We start from the raw sequence: 11,558 nt of genomic DNA on the forward strand, positions 1-11,558 counted from the left end.
TCCCTGTACATAAAATCTCTTAAATGTCAGAACTTAGTGCTCAAGAATGATATTTGTTGCCAAGAACATTGTTGTTGAACTCAACAAGGGCGAGAAACTAATTGACAATAATTATGAAATTTTGAGCATGAAGATTCAATTTGTGCCTGAAGAGTAAAAGGGTTTGGAGGCTCTTAATATGATCATGGAAGTGCTCGAGGAATGTAACACATTAATTGTAATAACAATATATGGTTTTCCTTATTTAGATCTTCCAATAATTTTGAGAATGATATGAATACATGGCATGCAAAACTTGGTTATATTAGTCAAAAGCATATGCATAGATTAGCTAATTAAAAAAAGGTTTACTGGCTAATATTAAGAAGACGAATATGTCTATTTGCAAATATTGCCTAGTAAGAAAAACAACCAGGAAACCATTTGGAAAAGGAATAAAAACGGACACTTCATTGTAGTTAATTCATTCTGATATTTATGGTCTAATGGAGAGGGTTAGGCATAAGTCTATTTATTTCATCACATTTATAGATAATTACACTCTGTATGTCTATTTGATACGACATAAATTTGAAGTGTTAAGTTACTTTATAAGATGCATGAGTATTGTAAAATATCAAGTAGAGCAAACAATTAGGGTTTTGAGAAATGATTGAAGGTGTGAATATCTATTTGGTGAGTTCAGAAAACTATATGATGAATAAAGGATAGAACAATAGTTGAATATTCTTGGGATATCATAATAAAATAGCGATTGAAGAGGAGAAATAGAACTCTACTAGAATTAATTAGATCAATGATGGTACAAACAAACTGATTAATCACTTATTGGGTGATGCATTATTAATTGACACATTTGCAATTAATTGGGTGTCTTCCAAGTTAGTTAACATTACGCCATGTGAGTTATGGACAAATTGAAAACTTGACCCAAATGTACCGAAACCTTAAGGATTGTGTTGCTTATGCTCATGAACCTTCCCACAAATTTGGAAAACTAGGTCCATAAGGAAGGAAATGTATCTTCATAAGATACTCAGAATAGTCAAAATGATGCGTTTTTATAGTAAACATGAAAACATTAGTGTAAATGAGTGTGAATCACAAGGCATCACATTTTTAGAGAATGACTTTCCTAGATAAGGAGAGATAACTTGTCTATATATGATACTCAAGACCAATTCACTTCTGTAAGATAAACAAGAAAGGATTCACTTCCAAGCAGGAGCAATTTAAGTGATGCATAATTAGTTCCAATTGACACTTAGTCACACCCTATGATGGATCCACTTATATTTGTTGGTCTGAGTGGGAGTAAAATAAGTCATGTCAAATATGATGATCAAGTTGTAAAAGTGTATCTGTTGTCACTTTAAGATTGAAGGGGAAGCATTTGTAGTTACTCCATCAGAGGATGATGAGCATAAAAATGTGAAAGGTTATCATTTGTGCTAATAAGGAAAAATGGACTAAAGTAATGAGAGAAGAGATGGAGTCAATGAAATTGAACCAAGTCTAGAAATTGTTTGATTTTCTAATAAGACACAAAACCATAGGAAACAAATGGGTTCTCACAATAAAGCGCAAGGCCAATGGCAATATCAATATGTAGATGTCACACTAATTGCCTGAAGCCATAAGAAGTATATGAATGAGATAAAGAGATACCATGTGTGTGTGCGTGTATGTGTGTAGAGTAATATGTCAGACAAATACCAGATTAGCTTCTCAAACAGGCAATTGCCTTCATTACCTAAATGGTGAATGGATTTGAGACAATTATAAGTTTTTATTATCTACATAAAAATATTGACAACACAAGTTTATATTGTAAATGCCACCTCATTAGGTAATGAGAGAATGTGGTCATTATAAAATGTATAATTGCATTGACCATATATGAAAACAGCACATTATCTATCTTTGGACATTATAAAGTCTAGATTATCATTTGTACAGTACTTTAACAAAGACATATACTCCAAGAGAAAGGAGTTAATAATGTGGCGTGTGATTCATACAATATGTGCACTTAATGTCTATCTAGGCAAATACAAATGAGATCTTTACTTGATATTATGTGAGAGGGTTACAAATAATTTTTACGTAGTACCCTAACAACTCCAATTAATTACTTGAAACTTAGTTTAGTGTTTGTTATATGAGGATGTTGCCAAAGTATAATGTGTGATATAGCCTAGTAATATATTCATAAAAAGGCAAGTTAAATTAAGATTAAGAGAATTATGAAAATAAGAAGATCATTGAAATTGTCGCATTAATTTAGATCCAATCAATTATATATTTTTGTGATAAAGATATAATTATGAACTTAGATATATAAATATGATAAAAAAAAAAAGATAATGACAAATAATTTAAGGTATTGCACTCTGCATCTACTCATAATTCATTGCACTGGATTGAGAAGCTATATTATTCTAATGGTCAACTATATCATCGCATGTCTGAACTAATTTCATAACCTATTGAACACTTGAACTTAAAAAAAAAATTATAATTAAACACACAAAATTGCCACATTAGCAGTGATTTGTCAAAAACAACAAAAAAAAATGGCTTTACTTTTTGCTTACCATGCTATGATTCTCCTATGAAAATGACTAAATTATCCACCTTTTTCACTCTTCTCTCTCTCTCTCTATTTCTCTCTCATCATCCTCTTTCCTCTCCACACATCTACATTAAAAACTCCATAAGCAAAGTTGCATCCTTTCCCCTCTTCTTCTCTCACAACATTTCAAGGGAAAAATCATCATTGCCTTAATTCAAACCTAAACTGCTTATAAGTTCAAGAGTGCAGTTGTATTTTGATAGTAAATTGAAATCCTTGAGCAAATCATGGTATGCCTGCACGATATTCACTGAGGAAAAACAACAGACACTTGGTAAACTAGTGAAAAAATAAAAAGAGATGCCTAAATAATAAACCTTTATCAGCTCCTTTGTAAGTACAAGAAACAACCACAACCTTTTTTTTTTTTTTTGAAGATTTCTTGTTAAGGTGTATGACATAAAAATTGGTTTATGGAAATTAAGGGTACAAAAGATGCGATCTTGTAATTGAAAGGGAAAAAGATTAATGGGTGCACACCTTTGGTTTGCAAGTACCCTTTATCTCACAGAAGTGGAAAACATCCCAAACAATGAAGGAAGAGATATTACTCACAGGAAGCACAATTTTAGGGAGCCTAAAAAGCTGAAACTATATGCAATAGGTTGAGTAAGATGCTAGATAGCTTCTTTGAGTAGGTAAGCATAGGATCCACATAATCTGATAACAACTTAGCCAAGCAAATGCAAAAGGGAAAGGTTGTATAATTTACCAAGGACAAATGTTGTAGCAGCAAATTTGATTGGTTCGCTGTTTGTGGGTCTTAAGAGGATCAATCCACCTATATTAAGAAATGGTTGGGATATTATCATGAATCTTGGGATGGCTAGGCACCATTTATTTGTAAATATATCCATACATTGTATTATGTGCATTGTGTTCAAATTTGATCATGAAACTTACTTGGTGTTTCCTTGAACATTTCTTCAGAGGATGATGAGAGTGAGAGGGAGGGAAGAGGAATAATTTAGTCATTTTATGGGAGAATTAGTTAGGAATGGCAACTGGTAGGGTACGCGCAAAAATCAATATGTTCGAACCTGAATCCGATTAATATCATCAAAACTTAAACCTGTCCTAAACCTGATTAAAATTTATTCTCGACTACCCGAACTTGTCCCAAATCCGATTATTATTACCCGAAAAAAACTCGAATTCGTTTAATTTTATATATTTTAATTAATATTTTACATAAGAATTATTGGATTAATAGTTTATATTTTAAAAATATAATAATTTCATACAATATTTAAATTTCATTTTTTATAAAATAAAATATATAAAAATTTGTAAATATTATTATAAAAAATATATATTTTATATTTAATTAAATATTTATATAAATAGGTTCGGATAACAGATACCCAACTGTTCAATATGTAAAATCCGAATCCGATTCGAATCTATCAAGTGTATTATTTTTTAAACTTGAACCCCATTCCAAACTCGATTATATAATATCCAAATTCATCCTGTTAAAATTTGATCAGATCGGATAGTCAACCCGTTCCGTTGCCATCACTCAATCTGATTATGAAGCTAATTTTGACTTTTTTTACATATCACTTTTATATTTAATTGCAATAATTTTTTAAAAATTAATTTTACACAATTTAAATGTGTAATGAAGTATTTGGTATTATCTTAATAGTGTTTTTTTTCTCTATTAAAATACAATTTAAATTTAATTTAGATTAAGGTTTGACTTCTAAGATTTTACACGCCGCACGCTAATGGAAATAACTCTGTCAGAACTCATTGATAAGCATTCTTTCATTCCAAATTTAATCTTGCCATAAATAATTTATATTTGATTAAATTACGAAAATAAATTAATATAAAATTGAACGTTTATTACCAAAGAAAAAAACAAGTGTAAACCATGGGATTAAATTAATTAAAAATAACAAAAATCTATGAAGAAAATTCTCAAATGATTACTGCAATGAGTTGGAATTAAAAATAAAAGATCACTTTATTAATTATATATATAATACATGAAAACAAGGCACCAACAATGATTAATTTAGTTATTAGGTATAATACTTTACCGTGGCCGTACATGGGCTGCCACCACCACATCATGACTGTGAAAGTGGCGGAGCAGCTGCAATTTTATTCCAACATTACAAATGACTTGGCACAATAAATTGTTACCTACACAGAAACATTCCCTTTCTTGTTCTTGTCATGGGAAACCATCATCATCCGCTCCCCCTCCTCCATATCCAGAACCACCGCCGTACCCTGAACCATAGCCAGAGCCAGATCCGTTCTCACCTCCACCACCACCACCACCTCCTCCTCCTCCTCCACCTCCGCCTCCACCGCCACCTCCACTTTTTCCACCTCCACTTCCATATCCTGACCCGCTTCCACTGCCATATCCGTAACCTGACCCACTTCCATTGCCTGAGCCTCCACCTCCACCACCACCTCCTCCTTTCCCACCACCTCCACCTCCACCTCCACCACCTTCTTTCCCACCACCAGAACCAGAGCCGAAGCCAGAGCCACCTCCGGACCCAAAGCCTGAACCAAACCCTTTAGCAGAACCAGAGCCGCCAGCTCCACCACCACCGCCTCCACCTCCTCCACTGCCGTACCCTCCTGCACCACCATATCCTTCGCCAGCCCCAGACCCATACCCAGAACCAAAACCAGAACCAGACCCAAGTCCTCCTTCTAAAACACCGCCGCCACCACCACCTCCCCCTTCTCCTCCTCCACCACCTCCACCTCCTGTACTTACAATCGCCTTTGACGACCTACCAGCAAAGCAGAGGTCGACAAGGAGCAAGACCAAGAATGCAGCACCAAGCACCCTTGAGCTTGCCATTTAATCTCCAAGCTTCAAAAACTGAAAGCTAGCTATTGGTATATATGATGTTTATGTGTATATGCAAGTGTTTGAGAAGAGAAGCCAATGGTTTTGGTGAGTGGAATTGGTTAAGAAGCTAACCCTATATATAGGGAATGCAAAGAAACATTCTTTAAAAGATTCTTGAAATTCTAGTAGCTTCTTTAATTTCTTTGGCAATCTGGATTATAATAAAGTGGTGGTGTAGGTGGTGGGGTGGCAGTGGCATTGTGGGGTGAGTGAGATTTGGTGGTGGAGGTGGTGGTGGACGACAGTGCTTACTTGTTGTGTCTTCATGCAATATCTCCACATAATAAACTAATAATGCCTTCCTCTCCGCTTTTGACTTATTATGCATATCCATATACCCACTTTATTTGTCATTCTATAGTGTTCATATTACAAACACCTCTTCTCAGTGTACACACATCTTTTTTTTAAATATATAAATTTCATCTCTATAAAATTAAAAGAAAATTAATTTTTTTTTTATCCTCTTTCATTGCTTATCTATGAAATTCTATTATTGGTTGCTTTCAATTCTAATGCTTGTTTTGTTTATTCAAATTATATCAATAATATTTGTCCACACACTTAAACCTTCCATTATAAGCATACATTCAAAATTGAGTGTTTTGTCACAAAATATTACAATATATATCTTTAATGCAAATTTAATTTGGTAAATTAACATATAAATATTGTTTATACATGTGAGTTTATCCAAAGCTCCTTTGTTTTAAGAAAATAATTTTTCTAAAAAATATTTTTTATATTTTCATTATTTGAAGCAAAAAATACAAATATTGCAGGAAAATTATTTTGTCGACATAGAAAAATACTCTTTAAATTTGGAAAAATAATTTCCCGTCTCAAAAATTGAAAATTATTTTTTCTCCGAATACTTACTTATTATTATTGGTCTTTTTTTGGATCCACTTAGACTTTTAGATTATCAAAATTAGTGATCAAATAATGTTTTTAGTTTTTTTTTTCCTTTTCACTTAATTTTTGACAATAAATTTAATTATATTTCAATTAATTTTTAATATTACATCATACAATAAAAAATAATTTATTTTTTATTTTTCAAAATATATTTTCCACTAAAATATTTTTATAAATAAATTATTTTTTATAAAACAAACAGAGGCTTAATATGTATAATCTTTGTTTATATATAGTTGGTAGACTTAGGATTATCTAAATCTTTCTCTGCCAATCAGTTGATGGATAGCTCAGTTGGTCTTTTTCTACCTTTAAAATGCAGTAAGTGAGAACTAACTTTTCAAGTATTCGAGTTCACCTTTATCGTGAGTCTCCCTATTCTACATATTTTAGAATTTCACCTTTATGGTGAGTAGGAAAGAGGACTACCTTCTACTATATAGTCTATCAATTATACCGACCGATAATCATTCATATTAAGCTAAACCACACATCAGAAAGAGAAGTTGAACCTATGTGTTGTTAAAAGCAATCTCAGAAAAGGTATTTCATTAAACTGTGATCTTGGGTATAAATAACCTTTACAAGATAAGATTTGTTATGATACAGCTATTGTAACAACACTTAACGTTTATCTCTACAAAAATACACCTCTATCTAATACACCCTCTCAAGTTGAACTATCGATATGGGAAGATAGTCAACTTGGTTCGTAATTGTTGAAAACGCAGTTTAGTCAACGGCTTTGTTAAAACATCAGCGATTTGATCCTTTGTAAAGATGTATCGAACCTGAATATCATTAGACTGAACTTTATCACGAACAAAATGTACATCTATCTGCACATGTTTCATTCTGCTGTGATAAACTGGATTTACCGTAAGGTTTGTAGCACCCAAGTTATCACTCCAAAGAACAGGGATTTTAGTTTGTACCCCCAATTCTTGTAGCAAGTTTCGAATCCAAAGTACCTCAGAAGTTGTGTTTGCAATGGCAAGGTATTCTGCTTTGGTTGATGAACGCGAAACACTTCGCTGTTTCTTAGACGCCCAGGAGACTAGATTCCGGCCAAGATAAATAGCAAATCCGGTCGTAGACTTGCGATCCTCTATGCTGCCTGCCCAATCAGAATCACTATATGCAGAGATTTCATAAACAGATGATGGTCGAAGAAGTAGGCCATATTCAGCTGTTCCCTGTAAATAACGAAGTACACGCTTCACCGCTTGCCAATGTTCCTCAGTTGGTCGATGCATATACTGTGCTAATCTATTTACTGTAAATGAAATCTCAGGCCGAGTGAAGAGAAGATACAATAAGCTGCCAATGGTACTTCGGTATAGCGTGGGATCTCCAAAACCAGAAGAAGAACATTGTAATCTGGAACTTGGTGCTTGCGGTGTAGTAACAGATTTGGAGTTTTCCATTTTGCATTTCTTCAATAAATCCAGAATATATTTTTGTTGAGTCAAGAGTAACGAACCATTCTGCCAATGCGCCTGTATTCCCAGGAAATAGTGTAGACGTCCCAAGTCTTTGAGCAAAAATTTCGACCTCAAGTGCTGCTGCAACTCCTTTTCCAACATTTCACTAGTTCCCGTCATGAGCAAATCATCAACATATGTCAAGCAATAAAGCACATCACTGCCTCGCCGAAAAATAAATAGAGAGGTATCAAGCTTGGATTGCACGAAGCCAAAGTGAAGAAGAGCTTCTTTAAGACAAACTATTCCATTGTGGCGCTTGTTTTAAACCATACAATGTGATCGAAGTCTGCAAACATGGTTTGGCTTTGTATCATCAATAAAGCCTCGAGGTCGTTGCATGTAGACCGTTCGTCTAATTGACCATGTAAAAGGCATTAGAAACATCATATTGTTTAACAAACCATTTTTGAGAGACCGCAAGACTCAAGATCAATCTAATCACACCGTTTAACAATCGTGAGAAAGTTTCACCAAAATCTACACCAGTCGTTGGTGAAACCCCTTTGCAACAAGCCGTGCCTTGTAGCGTTCCAAAGAACCATCTGAATTTTCCTTGACTTTAAACACCCATTTGCAGCCGATTACATTAGCATGTGGTGGTTTTTCAACAAGCTCCCAAGTCCCAAGCTGAATTAATGAGTTAATCTCATTATCAAGTGCCTCACGCCATTCTTTAAAGCGCTTTGCTTCTGTAACTGTGGCAGGTTGTAGAGGTGGTGTAATTGCTGACAATGTCCTGGGCTTTGAATGACCTGTCTTTGACCTTGTAAGCATAGGATGAGTATTCCCCAGTGGTGCAGGTAGAGGAAGAACTATAACCGACTGATCTGGTTGTACCATTGGAGACAGTTGCGTGTCTGACAAATTCGAAATAGGAGCAGGTAGGGGCTCTGAGTCTGAACCCGATGCAACAGAAATAATCTCAGTATTAGAAACAACATTCGGTTCACGTTGAGAAGACACTTTTGGAAGTAAATGTACTGGTGGTGGCCCAAGAATACCGCGGCTTGAGTGCACAGATTCAGGAACATTATTATCCTGCACTTTAAGAGATTTAAAAGGAAAATTATGCTCATCAAATACCACATGTCTGGATATATACAACCGTTTTGCCAAAAAATCATAGCACTTGTACCCCTTGTGCACCAAACTGTAGCCAAGAAAAATACATGGTGAAGACCTATTTTCCAGCTTATGTTTATTGTACGGACGCAAATAAGGATAGCAAAGACATCTAAAAGTACGAAGATCGACAAATCGTGCAAAGCTCCAAACAATTTTTCATAAGGCGATTTATGTATTAAAGGAGTTACTATCCTATTAATCACATAAGCTGCGATTTCAAAAGCAAAATCGAGAATCCAATGGTAAAGTAGCAAAATTCAACATAGCCAAACCCGGTTTCCACAATGTGCCTATGCTTCCGCTCAGCACAACCATTTTGCTGTGGCGTATAAGGACAAGACAAACGCAGTGAAATCCCATTATCAGCCAAGTATGTAGCAAGAGACCGAAATTCGCCTCCCCAATCACATTGAAACATTTTTATTTTGCGATCAAAGAAAGTCTCAACAAATTTTCGAAACTTGATAAATGTAGACAGTACATCAGATTTTCGTTTGAGACAATATAACCATGAATATTTCTTTGAAATGATCATAAAAAGAACATAATAACGATTACCATTAATAGAAGGAACAGGGAAGGACCCATACATCGTAACAAATAAGTTCAAGTGGAGCGGACGCATTAAAAGTAGACAATGAAAATGGTAAACGATGTGATTTACTAACACAAAGAAGATGAACATAGTTCTTTTTTATTGGAAGAAAAAATAATTTTATTATGCTTCAAGGTTGATGAAACAGCTCCATCATGAGCATGACCCAGGCGAGAATGCCAAGACCGGAAAGAAATATGGTGCATAGCAGCAGTCGGAAGACTAGATGCTGAAAGTTTATAAAGACCTTGTTCAACTGGACTTTTGTGAAGAACCTTCCTCGTGGGGATATCCTTGATAAGAAAACAGTCAGGAAAGAACTCAAGTGAGACTTGATTATCATTTGTAAAATTTAGAACGGACAGCAAACTAAATGGAGATTGAGCAGAAAACAAAATATTATTCAAACGAAAATCATGATTATTGTTCAATATTGTACTGCCTACATGTGAGATGGGAATTGTATTACCATTGCTTACTGTAACTTCATCTGGTCCTGTATATTCAGAATCAATCGTCAATTTTCCAAGAGATCTGTAAGATGGTGTGTAGCACCGGATCAACAATCCAAGGTCGTGGTCAGGCACGATATCCCCGTGAACTCAGGCGAGATTCCAAGCGTGAGCCGAACCAACAGGAACCGAAACTGTATGATAAGCTTGTGGTGGTGGCAAAACCGTTCGGCGTTGACTTGGACATTGTCTGGCAATATGACCCGAACCATTACAGTTATAACAAGTAGCGAATCAAAATCGACTCGAGATTGCTGTGGTTGAACAGTAGGCATCTGATAATTCTGAAACCGACCACCACTCTTACCGCCTCGATTACCTCGACCACCACGCCTTCCACGACCATTCGAATTAGAAAACCCCATCGCAGGTTGCTGATTACGCATTGTAAGCAACGCAGTCATTGGAGAACTAGAATTTTCATATTTTTTCTGCTGCAATTCTTCAGACAACAATAAACCATACAATTCGTCATAAGAGGGCATCTGTAGTTTCGCTTCAATGGAATGCACAAAAGGACGATAGTCCTGTCCCAACCCATCAAGAATCGCTCCAACAAGATCATCACTTGAAATCGGATTATTAAGTGCAAGAAGTTGATTACTAAGGGATTTTGCTCGCTGCATATAGACTTCAATCGAGTCTGTATTACATTCCAAATGATGAATTGCGTGTTTTAAATGACGCACCTGGGCAGTATTCCCAGCCGCAAAACTCTGCTCTAATCGCGTCCAAATCTCCAATGCAGATGTAGCACCAACTGAACTCGATAACAAAGCTTCAGAAAGAGAAGCGTGAATCCAACTCATGACGATCTGATCCTCACGAAACCAGATAGTATAAGCTGGATTGGGATTAGAATCAGGCAGGGTAGGATTCGGTGGAACATAATTTTTGTCGATATGTGTATCAAGATTATAGCCACGCAATAATGGTAGCATCTGTGTCTTCCAAATAACATAATTGAGAGGAGTAAGCTTAACATGAATCTGATTGGAAACATTGGGAATAGTAGTCAAAGAAGTTGAGATAATCGAAGAAGAAGAAGAAGAAATAACAGCAGGAGAAGGAGACTCATCAAGAGCAGACTCTGTAGACATGATGAAAAACGAAAAGAAAAAAAAAAGAAAGAAAGAATTAACAAGAAAGGTGTTTAAACCCTAGGAGTGCTCTGATACCATAAAGGCAATCTCAGAAAAGGTATTTCATTAAACTGTGATCTTGGGTATAAATAACCCTTACAAGATAAGATTTGTTATGATACAGCTATTGTAACAACACTTAACGTTTATCTCTACAAAAATACACCTCTATCTAATAGTTGTTAACTTAGGCATACAACTTCATCTTTCTTTTTAATTTCTATTTCTACATTTTGAACAACACATGTAGATAT

General features: G+C 35.1%; 1 protein-coding gene across 1 annotated transcript; it reads right to left on the reverse strand.

The window, feature by feature from the left end:
- Positions 1–4,591: 4,591 nt before the first annotated feature.
- Positions 4,592–5,776, reverse strand: LOC110646720 (putative glycine-rich cell wall structural protein 1). The gene has a single exon (XM_021800248.2). It carries the CDS (start codon positions 5,472–5,474, stop codon positions 4,824–4,826), a length of 651 nt encoding a protein of 216 aa, XP_021655940.2. The 5' UTR covers positions 5,475–5,776; the 3' UTR covers positions 4,592–4,823.
- Positions 5,777–11,558: the final 5,782 nt, after the last annotated feature.

This window comes from Hevea brasiliensis, chromosome 14 (assembly GCF_030052815.1).
Source record: "Hevea brasiliensis isolate MT/VB/25A 57/8 chromosome 14, ASM3005281v1, whole genome shotgun sequence".
In the NCBI taxonomy this organism is placed as follows: domain Eukaryota; kingdom Viridiplantae; phylum Streptophyta; class Magnoliopsida; order Malpighiales; family Euphorbiaceae; genus Hevea; species Hevea brasiliensis.

Coding starts and splice junctions, on each gene's coding strand:
- LOC110646720 (XM_021800248.2), bottom strand. CDS start 5,474: ATGGCAAGCTCAAGGGTGCTTGGTGCTGCATTCTTGGTCTTGCTCCTT.